This window comes from Bombina bombina, unplaced genomic scaffold, assembly GCF_027579735.1.
Source record: "Bombina bombina isolate aBomBom1 unplaced genomic scaffold, aBomBom1.pri scaffold_1042, whole genome shotgun sequence".
Taxonomy (NCBI): Eukaryota; Metazoa; Chordata; class Amphibia; order Anura; family Bombinatoridae; genus Bombina; species Bombina bombina.
In genome coordinates, this window is record NW_026511458.1 from 45,085 (window position 1) to 69,981 (window position 24,897).

The 24,897-nt window shown below is 35.7% G+C and overlaps 1 protein-coding gene across 1 annotated transcript in view; it reads left to right on the forward strand.

Moving 5' to 3' along the window:
- Nucleotides 1-3,473: 3,473 nt before the first annotated feature.
- Nucleotides 3,474-24,897, forward strand: part of LOC128643759 (dual specificity protein phosphatase 22) — a 34,313-nt gene continuing 12,889 nt past the window's right edge. Inside the window, exons 1-2 of the mRNA XM_053696578.1 lie at nucleotides 3,474-3,601; nucleotides 21,777-21,851. Of these exons, the coding sequence (XP_053552553.1) occupies nucleotides 3,474-3,601; nucleotides 21,777-21,851 (203 nt within the window). The remainder of the gene's footprint in view (nucleotides 3,602-21,776; nucleotides 21,852-24,897) is intronic.

The following is a 24,897-nucleotide window of genomic DNA, read 5'->3' on the forward strand; positions in this document are numbered from 1 at the left end:
GTTTCCAACCAAAAAGTTGAAGCTGCAGCAACATCAGCCAATGATATAGCAGGTCTAAGAAAGATTACCTGAACACAGATAAGCTTTACTTAGAAAGGATTCAATTTTCCTATCTAAAGGATCCTTAAAGGAAGTACCATCTGACGTAGGAATAGTAGTACGTTTAGCAAGGGTAGAAATAGCCCCATCAACTTTAGGGATTTTGTCCCAAAATTCTAATCTGTCAGACGGCACAGGATATAATTGCTTAAAACGTTTAGAAGGAGTAAATGAATTACCCAAATTATTCCATTCTCTGGAAATTACTTCAGAAATAGCACCAGGAACAGGAAAAACTTCTGGAATAACCACAGGAGATCCTCAATTTCTAAAGCAATTAGTACTTCTTTAAGTAAAGAACGAATAAATTCCATTTTAAATAAATATGAAGATTTATCAGCATCAACCTCTGAGACAGAATCCTCTGAACCAGAAGAGTCATTAGAATCAGAATGATGATGTTCATTTAAAAATTCATCTGTATAAAGAGAAGTTTTAAAAGATTTTTTATGTTTACTAGAAGGAGGAATAACAGACATAGCCTTCTTGATGGATTCAGAAACAAAATCTCTTATGTTATCAGGAACATTCTGAACATTAGATGTTGATGGAACTGCAACAGGTAATGGTACATTACTAAAGGAAATATTATCTGCATTAACAAGTTTGTCATGACAATTAATACAAACAACAGCTGGAGGAACAGCTACCAAAAGTTTACAGCAGATACACTTAGCTTTGGTTCCAGCACCAGACAGCGATTTTCCTGAAGTATCTTCTGACTCAGATGCAACGTGAGACATCTTGCAATATGTAAGAGAAAAAACAACATATAAAGCAAAATTGATCAAATTCCTTAAATGACAGTTTTCAGGAATGGGAAAAAATGCCAAGGAACAAGCTTCTAGCAACCAGAAGCAAAGAAAAATGAGACTTAAATAATGTGGAGACAAAAGCGACGCCCATATTTTTTTAGCGCCAAATAAGACGCCCACATTATTTGGCGCCTAAATGCTTTTGGCACCAAAAATGACGCCACGTCCGGAACGCCAACATTTTTGGCGCAAAAGAACGTCAAAAATGACGCAACTTCCGGTGACACATATGACGCCGGAAACAGAAAAGATTTTTTGCGCCAAAAAAGTCTGCGCCAAGAATGACGCAATAAAATGAAGCATTTTCAGCCCCCGCGAGCCTAACAGCCCACAGGGAAAAAAGTCAAATTTTTAAGGTAAGAAAAATAATTGATTCAAGTGCATTATCCCAAATATGAAACTGACTGTCTGAAAATAAGGAATGTTGAACATCCTGATCAAGGCAAATAAATGTTTGAATACATATATTTAGAACTTTATTAAAAAAGTGCCCAACCATAGCTTAGAATGTCACAGAAAATAAGACTTACTTACCCCAGGACACTCATCTACATGTTTGTAGAAAGCCAAACCAGTACTGAAACGAAAATCAGCAGAGTAATGGTATATATATAAGAGTATATCGTCAATCTGAAAAGGGAGGTAAGAGATGAATCTCTACGACTGATAACAGAGAACCTATGAAATAGACCCCGTAGAAGGAGATCACTGCATTCAAAATAGGCAATACTCTCCTCACATCCCTCTGACATTCACTGCACGCTGAGAGGAAAACCGGGCTCCAACCTGCTGCGGAGCGCATATCAACGTAGAATCTAGCACAAACTTACTTCACCACCCCATCCAGGAGCAAAGTTTGTAAAACTGATTTGTGGGTGTGGTGAGGGTGTATTTGTAGGCATTTTGAGGTTTGGGAAACTTTGCCCCTCCTGCTAGGAATGTATATCCCATACGTCACTAGCTCATGGACTCTTGCTAATTACATGAAATAAATGTACCATATCTTGGCTTATGTCCTTACGTAGTACTAAATAATGGGCTGTACCTTTTAGATAGGGCTGTAGAGAAAACCTAGTCTTATATTTTTGTGTATACAACAATTTTAACTATATTCATTATCTTTACACCATAGATATAAATATGTCATGAGAGAGAACCAAAAAAATGCTACATATTTGATTGAAATAGGTAAAAAGTTGTAACGACAAATGCTTCAGAAAGCCTGAAACAAAAACAAAAACAAAAAAAAAAAACATACGAGACTGGCTAAAGAACTAGCTTATCCCAATAGAAAACCAGAAAAATTAAAAGTTATTGGAACATACAAATGTAGAAGTGCTAGAGCGTTGTAATGTTGCACTACTGCTTGCATATAACTAGAGGTTGCTCACAATCTTGAGGTGCTTTCTTTAGATAATGATTTCTGAACCTCAGTGAGTATTGCCAGTGTGTTTATCCAGTGATCACAATCCTTAAATGCTTCTCCATAGAGCTGAAGCTCGAAATCTTTTAACTCCCAAAAACAACACAAAGGACTTTATGTACAAAGCAGCATATGATGGTTTTGATGCCTTGCAGAGCTATCTGAGCAGCAGTAGTCATTTGACCGTTGCTTATTACGCTTCTTCTCCCACCTCAAAGGGACATTTCTCAACAATAATATAAAAAGTGCTGCAGATAAACAATAAAAATAGCTGATTGTGATTGTTTCATGTAATTAAAGGGCTGATTTGCAGCTGTTAACATGCCAATAATGGTTAAGCAATAGATTATGATCAATCCCTATGTGATTAACCCCTGCAAAGAGGTCATATTTAAAGTCACCTCCAGAGCAGCAGTGAGACAATAACAAGAGGCATATGTGTGTAGCCACCAATTGTGGTGACATATTCACATAGCTGGCATATTCACATAGCTGGTTTTAAAATCCCTTCCCCCTAGATACACCTTTCTCTGTCTGAGCTAGGTGTTAAAAGACACTTCCATTAACCTTGACTGGCATGTGATAGGCCAAACCCTTTTGAATTAAGAATAAAATTGGGAAACACTTTCTCTCTCTACTTATCTTGTTCCTGCTGAAAAGATGGCTGATGTTGGACACATTGGAGAATTTGGCTAAGTATATTCCTTGGATAAATTCTGTGATTAGTTTATTTAATTAGCAGTGTTGCACAAATTAAGGTTGTTGCCCTGTAATAATTATTTGGACTGTTTTGCTGTAAAATATATGTGTGTGTATATAATATATATAATATATACACATATATATATACACAGTATATCTGTAAATATAGTCCTCTTATTACAATATATAATTGATTCCTAATAAATTATTTTGAAACAATGGAGAACCCTTTTACAGTGTTTATATTCGCGTAACTTAATTGTAATGGTATTAGAGGGTTTTACATAGAATTATATATTTAGTGGTTTAAATTTAAAAATCTAGATACACATTTTTACCACCACACCAATAATCAGCTAACTCAACCCTAACTCAACCAGTAGTACATTTCTGATCATGAGCCTACCTAGTATGCTCTTCAACAAAGAATCTAAATGACAGGAACAAGATACTCAAACGAGAGGAACAAAAATAATGAGGAAGGTCAACTAGGATGGACATTTTTAAAACTAATGGATGTGTTATTCACATGTTCCTCCAATGAGGATGCAGAGTTAGTGAAGTAACTAATAGTAAGTATTAAATAAAATTACTGTAATCATAAGTCTAAAAAACAAATTTTTGGGCAAAAAGCTCACATGGCAGGAATACATTTATAAATAATTCATTCTTAAATTACCACTAAGCACAGTAGAATGCCATAATCATAAATACATACTAAAGACAATGCAAAAGCACTTAGTTTAAACTTCAAATGATAGTAGATTTCTTACTGACACATTTAAAGTTAGTTCTATTTCCTTCCACTGCATCATGTGACAACCATCAGCCAATCACAAAATGCATATGGAAGTGAATTGGAAAATTGTTTAAAATTGCATGCACTATCTGAATCATGAAAGTTTATTTCTATTTTAGCATCCCTTTAATAATGACTAAAAAAACTAAACATAGATGTTTGCATTCAGTTTCATAGAAAAAATACAGAAATTCACTAAATCCCTGGCATATGGCAATTAGGAACATGTCACATCTATTTCTGCTTGTTTCGATGTCTAAATAACTTTCTTCTTTCATTGTTACTTCAGTTTCATTTAACCATAGTTCAGTTTGTCGATTATGGATTTCAGTTTTACACCCACACAATCAAATCAATAAACATTCATATTCTCCTACTGCTGATATGAAAGAGAAAAACAAAACAATTACAGATATACAAGTAAAACATGTAGTGTAACATTTACAAACAAAAACAATTAGAGGTCAGCTTTAGTGACAGTAAGTTCTAGCTATCCTCATAATGCTACTGAAACATGAGAGAGAATATTTCATGATTTTGTCCTTTCATTTTCTTACTATCTCAGGTCTAAAAAAGAAGATCACAAGAAAGATCCTGTCTCAATGTCAGTTTGCCTAAACCTAACATACATCAAGCATTTTAATTCATGGTTAAGGAGCAGCGGCTGAGGTCATGACTTGTATATAGTTATACAGTAGATTCTCTCTCACTACTATGCAGGGCCGGTTCTAGGATTTTTGGCTACACAGGCAAACACACATTTTGTCGCCCCCCCCCCCCCCCATTTTTTTTTTTTATAATATTTCATTACTGTTCTAGTAATTTGTAATAGCTATAATTGTTAATTTCTGCATGACAATGTCCAAAGTGGTGGCTCTGCACAAGATACCGTTAACAAAATGTACCTACACACACACATACATACATACTCATACACATAGATATTTCACACATACACATTTACACACATACAGACACACTCATGCAGACAAATTTACACACACACACTTTATACATACATGCACACATATTTAAACCTTATTTATACACACATATTATTAACACATTTACACCAAAACAATACATATTTACACATATTTATGCACACATATTTACACACACAACCACAACACATTTACACATATACATACACGCACATATATATATATATATAAATATATATATATATATATATATAATATATACACACACGCAAGCATACACAATGACACAGACACAAACAGACATAAATCAAACACACATACACATTCACAGAAACACACAAATACCACACAAACATATTCTGCCATAAACAATGTCCAACAATGTACTACAGTTGTTACAGATGTTCCTATAGGTGTAGCCTCTTAATCTCTATACCACTGGCTTGCATAGCTCTATAAAGACTCAGACTAATCATTGTTTATAATAAGAATTCCTGGATGGCTCTTGGCTGTATTATTATTTAATTCTAAACCCACAAAAACTAAGCTAATAATAACAGTCAGTGTCACAGACCAGTGAGACCACAGTTTCCTTTTATATATATTTGTTCATATAAATCTAATGGCAACCATTTTTTTTCTTTCAACACACTAGCACACAGCACTACAACATGGTGCCATTAGATTTATATGGAAAAAAATAAATATAAAAAAAGGAAACTGAGGTCTCACTAGTCCTGTGAACTTATATAGCATTAGCTTTGTGTTTAGAATTAAATAAAATACAGCCAGGAGTCATCCAGAATTCTTATACATAAATGAAGATTAGTCTGAGTCCTATAGAACTAGGCACTGTTGCACACTTGCACAGTCAGAGTCAGACATGATCTGTTCAATACTCAGACAGTGTCTACTCTGAAATAATACAGCCAGACACAGGAGCCAACCAGGAATTCTTATAAATAAATCATAGGATTTTTTCTACCTTAATTCCGATTGGCTGATAGAATTCTATCACCAATCGGAATCTAAGGGACGCCATCTTGGATGACGTCACTTAAAGGAACCTTCATTCGTTGGGTAGTCATTGGAAGAAGAGGATGCTCCGCGTCGGAGGTCTTGAAGATGGACCCGCTCCCCGCCGAAGGATGAAGATAGAAGATGCCGTCTGGATGAAGACTTCTGCCAGTCTGGAGGACCACTTCTGCCGGCTTAGATGAAGACATCTTGTTGCTTGGAAAGACTTCTCCCGGAAAGTGAATCTTCGGGTTAGTGTTAGATTTTTTTAAGGTGTATTGGTGGGTTTATTTTAAGTAGGGCTTTGGCCTGCAAAAGAGCTAAATGCCCTTTTAAGGGCAATGTCCATCCAAATGTCCTTTTCAGGCATGGGGAGCTTAGTTTTTTTTAGTTAGTATTTTATTTGGGGTTGGTTGTGTGGGTGCTGGGTTTTACTGTTGGGGGGTTGTTTGTATTTTTTTTTACAGGTAAAAGAGCTAATTACTTTGGGGCAATGCCCCGCAAAAGTCCCTTTTAAGGGCTATTGAAAGGTTTAGTTTAGGCTAGGGTTTTTTTTTAGGGGGGGGGGCTTTTTTATTTTTGATAGGGCTATTAGATTAGGAGTAATTAGTTAAAGATCTTAATTAGTTTTTTTATTTTCTGTAATTTTAGTGTTTTTTTTTGTAATTTTAGCTAATTTAATTTAATTTATTTAATTGTATTTAATGTAGGGAATTTATTTAATTATAGTGTAGTGTTATGTTAGTTGTAACTTAGGTTTCGGTTTTATTTACAGGTAAATTGTATTTATTTTAGCTATAGTTATTAAATAGTTAATAACTATTTAATAACTAGTCTACCTAGTTAAAATAAATACAAACTTGCCTGCAAATAAAAATAAACCCTAAACTAACTACACTGTAACTATTGGTTATATTGTAGCTAGTTTAGGGTTTATTTATAGGTAAGTATTTAGTTTTTAAATAGGAATAATGTAGTTAATGATAGTAAATTTTATTTAGATTTATTTAAATTATATTTAAGTTAGGGGTGTTAGGGTTTGGGTTAGACTTAATTTAGGGTTTAATACATTTAATATAGTGGCGGCGACGTTGGGTACGGCAGATTAGGGTTAATAAGTATAATGTAGGTGCATAGCGATGTTAGGAGCGCAGATTAGGGGTTAATATTATTAAACTAGTGTTTGCGAGGCAGAGTGCGGTGGTTAGGGTTAATATGTTTTTTCTAGTGGCGACGATACCCGGAGCGGCAGATTAGGGTTAAAAATGTTATTATAGTGTTTGCGATGCGGGAGGACCGCCGTTTAAGGTTAATAGGTATTTATGGGTGTTAGTGTACTTTTTAGCACACTTTAGTTATGATTTTATGCTACAGCATTGTAGTGTATAACTCATAACTACTGACTTTAGAATGCGTTACGGATCTTGGAGGTAGAGGGTACCTCTCACATTTTGGCCTCCAGGACAGACTCGTAATACCGGCGCTATGGAAGTCCCATAGAAAGGGTTTACAAAGTTTATGTAAGTCGTTTTGTGGTAAAGCCAAACAAGTATGGCGGTCCCCTAAACCTGAAAGACACGTAATAGCAGCGGTAGGGAAAAAGGAGCGTTAGGACCTGTTAACGCTGCTTTTTACCTCACCTTAACGCACACTTCCGTAATCTAGCCGTTAACTTGCTCAAGCAGGAGCCCCAAAACGTTGCTCTTCAAATAAAGGTTAGCTTTTCTATATGAGTGCCACCTCATTGCTTTTTTTGAAGTTTATACTTTGGGCTTTTTTGAGGGAGCCTGGAAGGTGTTGCACCCTGATACAAACTGATATTCTGCTTTAATTAAGGTGATGTGCAGATCCTATGCATTTGGACAACGACCTTTCTCTAGAACACAATTTAAAAAGATTGCATGCCCCTAATGCAACCCCAGGCATTTATGTTAGACAAGATTCAGTTTAAACCTCTGATTCTAGCAACCAAATTGTTCTAAAACTTTGCTATTTTAAACAAACGTACCAAAATAAATGCTGAGTCATATTTAAGATTTTTTTTCTCAAGTGTCATGCTAGAAACAGTTATGTAAATCTATTTGAAAACCCTAATAAGCTATACACAAAATTAGTTTGGCTACATCTCTGGGTCTATAAACACTTAAATTCATGTATGTTTGCACAAAGTTTAATAAAAACAAAATTAAATATTTTTAAGAAAAATTACTTAATTGCCAAAATATATTCTAAAAGAAGTGGTTACTTTACAAATTTGATTTGGTGAATCAGACGCAGGAATGCAGAGATATTTCATGCCCTGTACAGATATACAAAAAATATCAACATATTAATAGAATATCATTCAAGAGTCGTAAAAATCTGATATAGCTAACAATGATTGCTAGTATATTATTTATGACAAATAGATACAGATTTACATAACACGTTTTTAACATACAGTTGCTAGTTACAAACAAATCTAGAGCTAAACCCCGCAAAACAATCAATGGAAATCTAACCAGATTACTTTGACCCCATCTAAATTATAAACGGCTAGGATTTACTATTGAAACAAATAAAGGGCACTTTCATTCATTCATGAAGTATAAGATACTCATGTAGAAAGCTCCTTTATTTGATTCAACCGATCGCCGCTCTTAGCTCCTATAGCATGCGCACGGCTAAAAAAAAAAATTGGCTGAGGTGACGTTTTCACCTCTTAGCAATAGCCGTGCTGTAAATCCATGGCCGCCAAGCCTGATTTACCGCAAGCCTATTGGCTAAGAGTGTGAAAACGTCACCTCTTAGCCAAAAAATCTTTTAGCTGTGGGTTGCTGTAGGAGCTAAGAGCAGCGATCGATTGATCAAATAAAGGAGCTTTCTACATGAAGTATCTTATACTTCATGAATTAATGAAAGTGCCCCTTTATTTGTTTCAATAGTAAATCCTAGCGTTTGTAATTTAAGATGGGGGTCAAAGTAATCTGGTTAGCATTCCATTGATTGTTTTGCGGGGTTTAGCTCTAGATTTGTTGTAACCTAGCAACTGTTATGTAAAACTACGTGTTATGTAAATCTGTATCTATTTGTCATAAATAAATATACTAGCAATCATTGTAGCTATATCAGATTTTTACGACTCTTGAATGATATTCCCTATTAATATGTTGATATTTTTTGTATATCTGTACAGGGCATGAAATATCTCTGCATTCCTGCGTCTGATTCACCAAATCAAAAATTTGTAAGTAACCACTTCTTTTAGAATATATTTTGGCAATTTAAGTAATTTTCTTAAAAATATTTAATTTTGTTTTTATTAAACTTTGTGCACAACATACATGAATTTAAGTGTTATAGAACCCCAGAATGTAGCCAAACTAATTTATGTGTATAGCTTATTAGGGTTTTCAAATAGATTTACATAACTGTTTCTAGCATGACACCTTGAGAAAAAAAATCTTAAATGACTCAGCATTTATTTTGGTACGTTTGTTAAATAAGCAAAGTTTTAGAACAATTGGTTGCTAGAATCAGAGGTTTAAACTGAATTCTTAGTCTAAACATAAATGCCTGGGGTTGCATTAGGGGCATGCAATCTTTTTAAATTGTGTTCTAGAGAAAGGTCGTTGTCCAAAATGCATAGGATCTGCACATCACCTTAATTAAAGCAGAATATCAGTTTGTATCAGGGTGCAACACCTTCCCAGGCTCCCCTCAAAAAAGCCCAAAGTATAAACTTCAAAAAAAAGCACATGAAGGTGGCACTCATATAGAAAAGCTAACCTTTATTTGAAGAGCAACGTTTTGGGGCTCCTGCTTGAGCAAGTTAACGGCTAGATTACGAATTGTGCGTTAAGGTGAGGTAAAAAAAGCAGCGTTAACAGGTCCTAACGCTCCTTTTTCCCTACCGCTGCTATTACGAGTCTTTCAGGTTTAGGGGCACCGCATACTTGTTTGGCCTTACCACAAAAACGACTTACATAAACTTTGTAAACCCTTTCTATGGGACTTCCATAGCGCCGGTATTAACGAGTCTGTCCTGGGAGGCCAAAAAGTGAGAGGTACACCTCTACCTCCAAGATCCGTAACGCATTCTAAAGTCAGTAGTTATGAGTTATACACTACAATGCTGTAGCATAAAACTCATAACTAAAGTGCTAAAAAGTACACTAACACCCATAAACTACCTATTAACCCTAAACCGAGGTCCTCCCGCATCGCAAACACTATAATAACATTTTTAACCCCTAATCTGCCGCTCCGGGTATCGTCGCCACTAGAAAAAACATATTAACCCCTAAACCACCGCACTCCTGCCTCGCAAACACTAGTTTAATAATATTAACCCCTAATCTGCCGCTCCTAACATCGCTGCCACCTACATTATACTTATTAACCCCTAATCTGCCGTACCCAACGTCGCCGCCACTATATTAAATGTATTAAACCCTAAATCTAAGTCTAACCCAAACCCTAACACCCCCTAACTTAAATATAATTTAAATAAATCTAAATAAAATTACTATCATTAACTACATTATTCCTATTTAAAACTAAATACTTACCTATAAAATAAACCCTAAACTAGCTACAATATAACCAATAGTTACAGTGTAGCTAGTTTAGGGTTTATTTTTATTTTGCAGGCAAGTTTGTATTTATTTTAACTAGGTAGACTAGTTATTAAATAGTTATTAACTATTTAATAACTACCTAGCTAAAATAAATACAAATTTACCTGTAAAATAAAACCGAACCTAAGTTACACTAACACCTAACACTACACTATAATTAAATAAATTCCCTACATTAAATACAATTAAATAAATTAAATTAAATTAGCTAAATTACAAAAAAAACACTAAATTACAGAAAATAAAAAAACTAATTACAGATCTTTAAACTAATTACTCCTAATCTAATAGCCCTATCAAAATAAAAAAGCCCCCCCCCCCTAAAAAAAAACCCTAGCCTAAACTAAACCTTTCAATAGCCCTTAAAAGGGACTTTTGCGGGGCATTGCCCCAAAGTAATTAGCTCTTTTACCTGTAAAAAAAAATACAAACAACCCCCCCAACAGTAAAACCCAGCACCCACACAACCAACCCCCCAAATAAAATACTAACTAAAAAAACTAAGCTCCCCATTGCCCTGAAAAGGACATTTGGATGGACATTGCCCTTAAAAGGGCATTTAGCTCTTTTGCAGGCCCAAAGCCCTAACTTAAAAAATAAACCCACCCAATACACCCTTAAAAAAATCCTAACACTAACCCCCGAAGATTCACTTTCCGGGAGAAGTCTTCATCCAAGCAACAAGATGTCTTCATCTAAGCCGGCAGAAGTGGTCCTCCAGACTGGCAGAAGGTCTTCATCCAGACGGCATCTTCTATCTTCATCCTTCCGGCGGGGAGCGGGTCCATCTTCAAGACCTCCGACGCGGAGCATCCTCTTCTTCCAATGACTACCCAACGAATGAAGGTTCCTTTAAGTGACGTCATCCAAGATGGCGTCCCTTAGATTCCGATTGGCTGATAGAATTCTATCAGCCAATCGGAATTAAGGTAGAAAAAATCCTATGATTTATTTATAAGAATTCCTGGTTGGCTCCTGTGTCCTGGCTGTATTATTTCAGAGTAGACACTGTCTGAAGTATTGAACAGATCATGTCTGACTCTGACTGTGCAAGTGTGCAACAGTGCCTAGTTCTATAGGACTCAGGACTAATCTTCATTTATGTATAAGAATTCCTGGATGACTCCTGGCTGTATTATTATTTAATTCTAAACCCACAAAGCTAATGCTATATAAGTGTCACAGACTAGTGAGACCACAGTTTCCTTTTTTTATATATTTATTTTTTTCCATATAAATCTAATGGCACCATGTGTAGTGCTGTGTGCTAGTGCTGTTGAAAGAAAAAAAATGGTGCCATTAGATTTATATGAACAAATATATATAAAAAGGAAACTGTGGTCTCACTGGTCTGTGACACTGACTGTTATATAGCATTAGTTTTGTGGTTTAGAATTAAATAATAATACAGCCAAGAGCCATCCAGGAATTCTTATTAATAAACAATGATTAGTCTGAGTCTTTATAGAGCTATGCAAGCCAGTGGTATAGAGATTAAGAGGCTACACCTATAGGAACATCTGTAACAACTGTAGTACATTGTTGGACATTGTTTATGGCAGAATATGTTTGTGTGTGTATTTGTGTGTTTCTGTGAATGTGTATGTGTGTTTGATTATATGTCTGTTTGTGTCTGTGTCATTGTGTATGCTTGCGTGTGTGTATATATATATATATATATATATATATATATATATATATATATATATATGTGCGTGTATGTATATGTGTATAAATGTGTATGTGGTTGTGTGTGTAAATATGTGTGCATAAATATGTGTAAATATGTATTGTTTTGGTGTAAATGTGTATAATAATATGTGTGTATAAATAAAGGTTTAAATATGTGTGCATGTATGTATAAATGTGTGTGTGTAAATTTGTCTGCATGAGTGTGTCTGTATGTGTGTAAATGTGTATGTGTGAAAATATCTATGTGTATGAGTATGTATGTATGTGTGTGTGTAGGTACATTTTGTTAACTGGTATCTTGTGCAGAGCCACCACTTTAGGACATTGTCATGCAGAAATTAACAATTATAGCTATTACAAATTACTAGAACAGTAATGAAATATATATAAAAAAAAAAAATGGGGGGGGGGGGGGCGACAAAATGTGTGTTTGCCTGTGTAGCCAAAAATCCTAGAACCGGCCCTGCATAGTAGTGAGAGAGAATCTACTGTATAACTATATACAAGTCATGACCTCAGCCGCTGCTCCTTAACCATGAATTAAAATGCTTGATGTATGTTAGGTTTAGGCAAACTGACATTGAGACAGGATCTTTCTTGTGAATCTTCTTTTTTAGACCTGAGATAGTAAGAAAATGAAAGGACAAAATCATGAAATATTCTCTCTCATGTTTCAGTAGCATTATGAGGATAGCTAGAACTTACTGTCACTAAAGCTGACCTCTAATTGTTTTTGTTTGTAAATGTTACACTACATGTTTTACTTGTATATCTGTAATTGTTTTGTTTTTTCTCTTTCATATCAGCAGTAGGAGAATATGAATGTTTATTGATTTGATTGTGTGGGTAAAACTGAAATCCATAATCGACAAACTGAACTATGGTTAAATGAAACTGAAGTAACAATGAAAGAAGAAAGTTATTAGACATCGAAACAAGCAGAAATAGATGTGACATGTTCCTAATTGCCATATGCCAGGGATTTAGTGAATTTCTGTATTTTTTCTATGAAACTGAATGCAAACACATCTATGTTTAGTTTTTTTAGTCATTATTAAAGGGATGCTAAAATCAGAAATAAACTTTCATGATTCAGATAGTGCATGCAATTTTAAACAATTTTCCAATTCACTTCCATATGCATTTTGTGATTGGCTGATGGTTGTCACATGATGCAGTGGAAGGAAAATAGAACTAACTTTAAAATGTGTCAGTAAGAAATCTACTACTCATTTGAAGTTTAAACTAAGTGCTTTTGCATTGTCTTTAGTATGTATTTACTGATTATGGCATTCTACTGTGCTTAGTGGTAATTTAAGAATGAATTATTTATAAATGTATTCCTGCCATGTGAGCTTTTTGCCCAAAAATTTGTTTTTATAGACTTATGATTACAGTAATTTTATTTAATACTTACTATTAGTTACTTCACTAACTCTGCATCCTCATTGGAGGAACATGTGAATAACACATCCATTAGTTTTAAAAATGTCCATCCTAGTTGACCTTCCTCATTATTTTTGTTCCTCTCGTTTGAGTATCTTGTTCCTGTCATTTAGATTCTTTGTTGAAGAGCATACCTAGGTATGCTCATGATCAGAAATGTACTACTGGTTGAGTTAGGGTTGAGTTAGCTGATTATTGGTGTGGTGGTAAAAATGTGTATCTAGATTTTTAAATTTAAACCACTAAATATATAATTCTATGTAAAAACCCTCTAAACCATTACAATTAAGTTACGCGAAATAAACACTGTAAAAGGGTCTCCATTGTTTCAAAATAATTTATTAGGACTCAATATATATTGTAATAAGAGGACTATATTTACAGATATACTGTGTATATATATATGTGTATATATATATATATATATATATATACACACACATATATTTTACAGCAAAACAGTCCAAATAATTATTACAGGGCAACAACCTTAATTTGTGCAACACTGCTAATTAAATAAACTAATCACAGAATTTATCCAAGGAATATACTTAGCCAAATTCTCCAATGTGTCCAACATCAGCCATCTTTTCAGCAGGAACAAGATAAGTAGAGAGAGAAAGTGTTTCCCAATTTTATTCTTAATTCAAAAGGGTTTGGCCTATCACATGCCAGTCAAGGTTAATGGAAGTGTCTTTTAACACCTAGCTCAGACAGAGAAAGGTGTATCTAGGGGGAAGGGATTTTAAAACCAGCTATGTGAATATGCCAGCTATGTGAATATGTCACCACAATTGGTGGCTACACACATATGCCTCTTGTTATTGTCTCACTGCTGCTCTGGAGGTGACTTTAAATATGACCTCTTTGCAGGGGTTAATCACATAGGGATTGATCATAATCTATTGCTTAACCATTATTGGCATGTTAACAGCTGCAAATCAGCCCTTTAATTACATGAAACAATCACAATCAGCTATTTTTATTGTTTATCTGCAGCACTTTTTATATTATTGTTGAGAAATGTCCCTTTGAGGTGGGAGAAGCGTAATAAGCAACGGTCAAATGACTACTGCTGCTCAGATAGCTCTGCAAGGCATCAAAACCATCATATGCTGCTTTGTACATAAAGTCCTTTGTGTTGTTTTTGGGAGTTAAAAGATTTCGAGCTTCAGCTCTATGGAGAAGCATTTAAGGATTGTGATCACTGGATAAACACACTGGCAATACTCACTGAGGTTCAGAAATCATTATCTAAAGAAAGCCACCTCAAGATTGTGAGCAACCTCTAGTTATATGCAAGCAGTAGTGCAACATTACAACGCTCTAGCACTTCTACATTTGTATGTTCCAATAACTTTTAATTTTTCTGGTTTTCTATTGGGATAAGCTAGTTCTTTAGCCAGTCTCGTATGTTTTTTTTTTTTTGTTTTTGTTTTTGTTTCAGGCTTTCTGAAGCATTTGTCGTTACAACTTTTTACCTATTTCAATCAAATATGTAGCATTTTTTTGGTTCTCTCTCATGACATATTTATATCTATGGTGTAAAGATAATGAATATAGTTAAAATTGTTGTATACACAAAAATATAAGACTAGGTTTTCTCTACAGCCCTATCTAAAAGGTACAGCCCCATTATTTAGTACTACGTAAGGACATAAGCCAAGATATGGTACATTTATTTCATGTAATTAGCAAGAGTCCATGAGCTAGTGACGTATGGGATATACATTCCTAGCAGGAGGGGCAAAGTTTCCCAAACCTCAAAATGCCTACAAATACACCCCTCACCACACCCACAAATCAGTTTTACAAACTTTGCCTCCTATGGAGGTGGTGAAGTAAGTTTGTGCTAGATTCTACGTTGATATGCGCTCCGCAGCAGGTTGGAGCCCGGTTTTCCTCTCAGCGTGCAGTGAATGTCAGAGGGATGTGAGGAGAGTATTGCCTATTTTGAATGCAGTGATCTCCTTCTACGGGGTCTATTTCATAGGTTCTCTGTTATCAGTCGTAGAGATTCATCTCTTACCTCCCTTTTCAGATTGACGATATACTCTTATATATATACCATTACCTCTGCTGATTTTCGTTTCAGTACTGGTTTGGCTTTCTACAAACATGTAGATGAGTGTCCTGGGGTAAGTAAGTCTTATTTTCTGTGACATTCTAAGCTATGGTTGGGCACTTTTTTAATAAAGTTCTAAATATATGTATTCAAACATTTATTTGCCTTGACTCAGGATGTTCAACATTCCTTATTTTCAGACAGTCAGTTTCATATTTGGGATAATGCACTTGAATCAATTATTTTTCTTACCTTAAAAATTTGACTTTTTTCCCTGTGGGCTGTTAGGCTCGCGGGGGCTGAAAATGCTTCATTTTATTGCGTCATTCTTGGCGCAGACTTTTTTGGCGCAAAAAATCTTTTCTGTTTCCGGCGTCATATGTGTCACCGGAAGTTGCGTCATTTTTGACGTTCTTTTGCGCCAAAAATGTTGGCGTTCCGGACGTGGCGTCATTTTTGGTGCCAAAAGCATTTAGGCGCCAAATAATGTGGGCGTCTTATTTGGCGCTAAAAAAATATGGGCGTCGCTTTTGTCTCCACATTATTTAAGTCTCATTTTTCTTTGCTTCTGGTTGCTAGAAGCTTGTTCCTTGGCATTTTTTCCCATTCCTGAAACTGTCATTTAAGGAATTTGATCAATTTTGCTTTATATGTTGTTTTTTCTCTTACATATTGCAAGATGTCTCACGTTGCATCTGAGTCAGAAGATACTTCAGGAAAATCGCTGTCTGGTGCTGGAACTACCAAAGCTAAGTGTATCTGCTGTAAACTTTTGGTAGCTGTTCCTCCAGCTGTTGTTTGTATTAATTGTCATGACAAACTTGTTAATGCAGATAATATTTCCTTTAGTAATGTACCATTACCTGTTGCAGTTCCATCAACATCTAATGTTCAGAATGTTCCTGATAACATAAGAGATTTTGTTTCTGAATCCATCAAGAAGGCTATGTCTGTTATTCCTCCTTCTAGTAAACATAAAAAATCTTTTAAAACTTCTCTTTATACAGATGAATTTTTAAATGAACATCATCATTCTGATTCTAATGACTCTTCTGGTTCAGAGGATTCTGTCTCAGAGGTTGATGCTGATAAATCTTCATATTTATTTAAAATGGAATTTATTCGTTCTTTACTTAAAGAAGTACTAATTGCTTTAGAAATTGAGGATCTCCTGTGGTTATTCCAGAAGTTTTTCCTGTTCCTGGTGCTATTTCTGAAGTAATTTCCAGAGAATGGAATAATTTGGGTAATTCATTTACTCCTTCTAAACGTTTTAAGCAATTATATCCTGTGCCGTCTGACAGATTAGAATTTTGGGACAAAATCCCTAAAGTTGATGGGGCTATTTCTACCCTTGCTAAACGTACTACTATTCCTACGTCAGATGGTACTTCCTTTAAGGATCCTTTAGATAGGAAAATTGAATCCTTTCTAAGTAAAGCTTATCTGTGTTCAGGTAATCTTCTTAGACCTGCTATATCATTGGCTGATGTTGCTGCAGCTTCAACTTTTTGGTTGGAAACTTTAGCGCAACAAGTAACAGATCATGATTCTCATAATATTGTTATTCTTCTTCAACATGCTAATAATTTTATCTGTGATGCCATTTTTGATATTATCAGAGTTGATGTCAGGTTTATGTCTCTAGCTATTTTAGCTAGAAGAGCTTTATGGCTTAAAACTTGGAATGCTGATATGTCTTCTAAATCGACTCTACTTTCCATTTCTTTCCAGGGTAACAAATTATTTGGTTCTCAGTTGGATTCTATTATCTCAACTGTTACTGGTGGGAAAGGAACTTTTTTACCACAGGATAAAAAATCTAAGGGTAAAAACAGGGCTAATAATCGTTTTCGTTCCTTTCGTTTCAACAAAGAACAAAAGCCTGATCCTTCATCCTCAGGAGCAGTTTCAGTTTGGAAACCATCTCCAGTCTGGAATAAATCCAAGCCTTCTAGAAAAGCAAAGCCAGCTTCTAAGTCCACATGAAGGTGCGGCCCTCATTCCAGCTCAGCTGGTAGGGGGCAGGTTACGTTTTTTCAAAGAAATTTGGATCAAATCTGTTCACAATCTTTGGATTCAGAACATTGTTTCAGAAGGGTACAGAATTGGTTTCAAGATAAGACCTCCTGCAAAGAGATTTTTTCTTTCCCGTGTCCCAGTAAATCCAGTGAAAGCTCAAGCATTTCTGAAATGTGTTTCAGATCTAGAGTTGGCTGGAGTAATTATGCCAGTTCCAGTTCTGGAACAGGGGCTGGGGTTTTATTCGAATCTCTTCATTGTACCAAAGAAGGAGAATTCCTTCAGACCAGTTCTGGATCTAAAAATATTGAATCGTTATGTAAGGATACCAACGTTCAAAATGGTAACTGTAAGGACTATCTTGCCTTTTGTTCAACAAGGGCATTATATGTCCACAATAGATTTACAGGATGCATATCTGCATATTCCGATTCATCCAGATCATTATCAGTTCCTCAGATTCTCTTTTCTGGACAAGCATTACCAGTTTGTGGCTCTGCCGTTTGGCCTAGCTACAGCTCCAAGAATTTTTACAAAGGTTCTCGGTGCCCTTCTGTCTGTAATCAGAGAACAGGGTATTGTGGTTTTCCTTATTTGGACGATATCTTGGTACTTGCTCAGTCTTTACATTTAGCAGAATCTCATACGAATCGACTTGTGTTGTTTCTTCAAGATCATGGTTGGAGGATCAATTCACTAAAAAGTTCATTGACTCCTCAGACAAGGGTAACCTTTCTGGGTTTCCAGATAGATTCAGTGTCCATGACTCTGTCTTTGACAGACAAGAGACGTCTAAAATTGATTTCAGCTTGTCGAAACCTTCAGTCACAATCATTCCCTTCGGTAGCCTTATGCATGGAAATTCTAGGTCTTATGATTGCTGCATCGGACGCGATCCCCTTTGCTCGTTTTCACATGCGACCTCTTCAGCTCTGTATGCTGAATCAATGGTGCAGGGATTACACAAAGATATCTCAATTAATATCTTTAAAACCGATTGTACGACACTCTCTAACGTGGTGGACAGATCACCATCGTTTAATTCAGGGGGCTTCTTTTGTTCTTCCGACCTGGACTGTAATTTCAACAGATGCAAGTCTTACAGGTTGGGGAGCTGTGTGGGGATCTCTGACGGCACAAGGAGTTTGGGAATCTCAGGAGGTGAGATTACCGATCAATATTTTGGAACTCCGTGCAATTTTCAGAGCTCTTCAGTCTTGGCCTCTTCTGAAGAGAGAATCGTTAATTTGTTTTCAGACAGACAATGTCACAACTGTGGCATACATCAATCATCAAGGAGGGACTCACAGTCCTCTGGCTATGAAAGAAGTATCTCGAATTCTGGTTTGGGCGGAATCCAGCTCCTGTCTAATCTCTGCGGTTCATATCCCAGGTATAGACAATTGGGAAGCGGATTATCTCAGTCGCCAAACGTTGCATCCGGGCGAATGGTCTCTTCACCCAGAGGTATTTCTTCAGATTGTTCAAATGTGGGATCTTCCAGAAATAGATCTGATGGCGTCTCATCTAAACAAGAAACTTCCCAGGTATCTGTCCAGATCCCGGGATCCTCAGGCGGAAGCAGTGGATGCATTATCACTTCCTTCGAAGTATCATCCTGCCTATATCTTTCCGCCTCTAGTTCTTCTTCCAAGAGTAATCTCCAAGATTCTGAAGGAATGCTCGTTTGTTCTGCTGGTAGCTCCGGCATGGCCTCACAGGTTTTGGTATGCGGATCTTGTCCGGATGGCCTCTTGCCATCCGTGGACTCTTCCGCTAAGACCAGACCTTCTGTCGCAAGGTCCTTTTTTCCATCAGGATCTCAAATCCTTAAATTTAAAGGTATGGAGATTGAACGCTTGATTCTTGGTCAAAGAGGTTTCTCTGACTCTGTGATTAATACTATGTTACAGGCTCGTAAATCTGTATCTAGAGAGATATATTATAGAGTCTGGAAGACTTATATTTCTTGGTGTCTTTCTCATCATTTTTTTTGGCATTCTTTTAGAATTCCGAGAATTTTACAGTTTCTTCAGGATGGTTTAGATAGAGGTTTATCCGCAAGTTCTTTGAAAGGACAAATCTCTGCTCTTTCTGTTCTTTTTCACAGAAAGATTGCTAATCTTCCTGATATTCATTGTTTTGTACAAGCTTTGGTTAGTATAAAACCTGTCATTAAGTCAATTTCTCCTCCTTGGAGTTTGAATTTGGTTCTGGGGGCTCTTCAAGCTCCTCCTTTTGAACCCATGCATTCATTGGACATTAAATTACTTTCTTGGAAAGTTTTGTTCCTTTTGGCGATCTCTTCTGCCAGAAGAGTCTCTGAATTATCTGCTCTTTCTTGTGAGTCTCCTTTTCTGATTTTTCATCAGGATAAGGCGGTGTTGCGAACTTCTTTTGAATTTTTACCTAAGGTTGTGAATTCCAACAACATTAGTAGAGAAATTGTGGTTCCCTCATTATGTCCTAATCCTAAGAATTCTAAGGAGAAATCGTTGCATTCTTTGGATGTTGTTAGAGCTTTGAAATATTATGTTGAAGCTACTAAGTCTTTCCGAAAGACTTCTAGTCTATTTGTTATCTTTTCCGGTTCTAGAAAAGGCCAGAAAGCTTCTGCCGTTTCTTTGGTATCTTGGTTGAAATCTTTAATTCATCATGCCTATGTCGAGTCGGGTAAAACTCCGCCTCAAAGGATTACAGCTCATTCTACTAGGTCAGTTTCTACTTCCTGGGCGTTTAAGAATGAAGCTTCGGTTGATCAGATTTGCAAAGCAGCAACTTGGTCCTCTTTGCATACTTTTACTAAATTCTACCATTTTGATGTATTTTCTTCTTCTGAAGCAGTTTTTGGTAGAAAAGTACTTCAGGCAGCAGTTTCAGTTTGAATCTTCTGTTTATGTTTTTCATTAAACTTTATTTTGGGTGTGGATTATTTTCAGCAGGAATTGGCTGTCTTTATTTTATCCCTCCCTAGTGACTCTTGCATGGAAAGATCCACATCTTGGGTAGTCATTATCCCATACGTCACTAGCTCATGGACTCTTGCTAATTACATGAAAGAAAACATAATTTATGTAAGAACTTACCTGATAAATTCATTTCTTTCATATTAGCAAGAGTCCATGAGGCCCGCCCTTTTTTGTGGTGGTTATGATTTTTTTATATAAAGCACAATTATTCCAATTCCTTATTTTATATTCTTTCGCACTTTTTTCTTATAACCCCACTTCTTGGCTATTCGTTAAACTGATTTGTGGGTGTGGTGAGGGGTGTATTTGTAGGCATTTTGAGGTTTGGGAAACTTTGCCCCTCCTGGTAGGAATGTATATCCCATACGTCACTAGCTCATGGACTCTTGCTAATATGAAAGAAATGAATTTATCAGGTAAGTTCTTACATAAATTATGTTTTTCTTTAATGATATATTTTGTTCCTCCCGTTATTTTACCTTGTGTTACATAGCATTATAGAAATGCTATGAGTCATGTATAAACATGTTCAGGATTTGTCTGATGGTTTCTATTGAGTGTAATTATCCTTTGAAATTATATCTTACTGACCAAAGACCATGCTATTAATGAACCATGCTGTTCCCCGACTACACATGATTCCAAGTTTGTTTACAAATCCATCTATACATGGGGCTCAGTCTCCTGAAGCGAGTTATATATAGTTAGCAGTATTAGGATTTTTATTTAAATAGTGGCATAAAATAGAACTAAAGCACCAGATATTTGAATGTGTATAGTATAAACTAGAAAATGTATTGATTATTGAGAATTCATTAAATATGATATAAGAAGTATCAATGACTATATGACTATGAAATTGCTATTGACTATACAAAGGTGTGAATATAGCCAAGAATGTCTATGCTACCAGCAAACAGAGCAAGTGGCTTATATCCATTTTATTATTTATCATTAGATTATTATTTTATTTTATTTAATTCCTTAACAGCTTGTTTTTATTTTCAAAAGCAGAAGAACAAGTACATTGTAACACTGCATACATTAAACTCCATGTGAGTGTAGGCATCAACATGTTTGCCCTGTGACGATTATATATATATGTGTAGAGATATAGTTATATATAGATATTGTTAAATATAGATGATCTTTTTTGTTTTTCAGAATTCAGCATTTTAAAGAAAGTACAGGATTCATCCACGAATGCCGCCTTAAAGGTGAAGGATGTCTTGTTCACTGGTATGTATGCTGGCTACCTATAAAAGTGTAGTAAAATTATAGTGTGTGTATATATATATATATATATATATATATATATATATATATATATATATATATATATATATATATATATATATATATATATATATATAGCTGCAATCCAATCTTCAAACCAACCCACCAGAAGCCAGCTGCCTGGGTGCAAAAATGCAATCAAATATTCCAACAGACAAATGCACACACAGGTCTTGTACAAAGAAAACCAAAACATTTAACAGATGCTGATTAAGGAGATTGTATCTCTGAAAATGTTCCAATACATTTTTTGTTTTCTTTGTACAAGACCTGTGAGTGCATTTGTCTGTTGGAATATATACAGTATCCCACAAAAGTGAGTACAACCCTCACATTTTTGTAAATATTTTATTATATCTTTTCATGTGACAACACTGAAGAAATGACACTTTGCTACAATGTAAAGAGTGTACAGCCTGTATAACAGTGTAAATTTGCTGTCCCCTCAAAATAACTCACACAGCCATTAATGTATAAACCTTTGGCAACAAAAGTGAGTACACCCCTAAGTGTAAATGTCCAAATTGGGCCCAATTAGCCATTTTTCCTCCCCGGTGTCATGTGACTCGTTAGTGTTACAAGGTCTCAGGTGTGAATGGGGAGCAGGTGTGTTAAATTTTGTGTTATTGCTCTCACACTCTCTCATACTGGTCACTGGAAGTTCAACATGGCACCTCATGGCAAAGAACTCTGAGGATCTGAAAAAAAAAATCTATATATATAAATAGACAAATGGCTTGTTGCACTCACTGGACTTTTAAAAAACGTGCCTTTATTTGTGATATTTCATATCAATCATGACAATATGACAATCATATATAGGTTAAGGCATGCAAATGTATACATACTAGTTTTGAAAGTCAATTCAAGCAGCGTACACTATACATTAAATCCTCACACAGTGTACGCTGCTTGAATTGACTTTCAAATCTAGTATGTATACATTTGCATGCCTTAACCTATATATGATTGTGCATATATTCATTTTTGTAGTCCACACTAATTTTTTTCTTTTTTGTGTTAAGTGTCACTTTGTTTCTTGCTGCCTTATTGGGTGAGCTATGTGGTCGTGTATAATGTTGTTTTCACTGGTTGCTATGACTACCACTTGGTGTTTTTTTTTTATTCAGGGGGTGGGGTTTTGGTTTCATTGGTTGTTTGTTTCTATAAATGAATGTATTCCACTGTGTTTCTTTGTCTGAGGAAGGGGATACGGTCCCCGAAACATCACAAAATAAAGAAACGTTTTTTAAAAGTCCAGTGAGAGCAAGCCATTTGTCTATTTCTATTCATGTTTTTGCCTGCACCCTGGCAGGCTGACCTAGTTGTGCGAGTGCTCTCCAGTTGCTCATATTTTCTATATATATGTGTGTGTGTGTGTATATATATATATATATCTTATGTGTGTGAAATACATACAATTTCCTGATTTCATTTTTCCTGGAACATTTTTTTTTTCTCTGGTAATGTTTTGAAGGAGGCTGCATACTGCTGGTTTATTTAATATAGTTAAATTATTGACTTTCATGAATTGATCATTGTGAATTATAGAAATTGTAACATGTAGGTTTTGTGACCCCCTTCCCCATCCAACACACACTTTCAAATATTATATCATTTTTGCCCCATATGCTTCTCAAAACTGAGCAAATGTTAACTCCTTTCTGCCAGTAAGGCAATGAGCAAAATTATGGAACTATCTTTCTGTCAGTAAGATACAGACAGCAATGATTTAACCTCCTGTCTGCCAGAAATGTTTCAGGGGACTGTATTTAACCCTGTGTCTTCAGACACAACATAGTAATTTCACTCCTGGTTACTATAGAGCAAATAAATCCTTTGTGCACCCCATAATCGGTTGCCACATGCTCTCTCCACCCACACACCAAATACATCCCTGTTCTGGGAAAAGGTAACTAACATCACATTTCCTCTAATGCCAACTTTGTGTGCAATTTTATTTACCTCTACCCAGCACAGAATTGCATTTACCAGGTGGTGGTAGCAAGAACATGCAGGGATGTGCACCCCAGCAGGAATCAAGATGCAGTATGTATGCCCATACACGCATCTTAAAATATGCCACCACCCATCTGCCACCAGCTTGTGTGCCTAGTTATAAATACTATGGTGTTGTTAAATTAGCATTAAATCCTCACTGTACAGCAAATATCAAATGATCCAGATAACTGTAAACTTAGTAACACAGCAGTTCAAAGTATGTAGATGGTATAAATTTTAAAAAAACAAAGCTTCACTTCGCAGAAGAATTTGGTGGTTATGGAAGACTCTGTATAGCATTAAATCTTAACATAACTGGAAAGGGGGCATGGCTTTAAAAACAGTTTAAGGGTGGAGTTTAGTGTGCCAAGGCAGTCCACAAGATTGTATGGCTTTCTGTTGCAGGGCTTTGGTGGTCTTATATTTCTTAAAGGGAAAGTGTAGATATATAGGAAGCTGTGCAATATGTCATATGACCAATAAACTACAGTAAATTAAAGTACACTTTTTTTTTTCTTTGCTCATCCTAGTGGCTCTCTACAACAGACTGACCTTTTAGAAATCCCAAAGCCTGGGGGCTTTATGTTTTTTAGCGTTAATGTGCTTTACCTACAGCTTTTTTTTTTTCATATAGCTTCATGCAGCAGACTTGTGTATCTGGCATCTAGTGACATAACCAGATTGCCCATTTTCCAGAACACATATACATTAAAATTCCTGCTATACAATAGTTCAGAAGCTTCCTAAGTCAATTTCCAACTTAAAGTTCTTCATGGATCCATTAAGCCAGATAGATTATGCAATGGGCAAAATTACTTATTTTGGAGATTATTGCATTTAATTTGCCAGAACCAGCTATTGCCAACCAGATTATTTTAGCTGATTGACTAATTAATTTAATTAATTGATTAATTAACTTTTTTATCATCTGATTTATCATTGGATTACTTCTGTGATAGATGGCATGAAAGTGCAGTAAACATCAGCA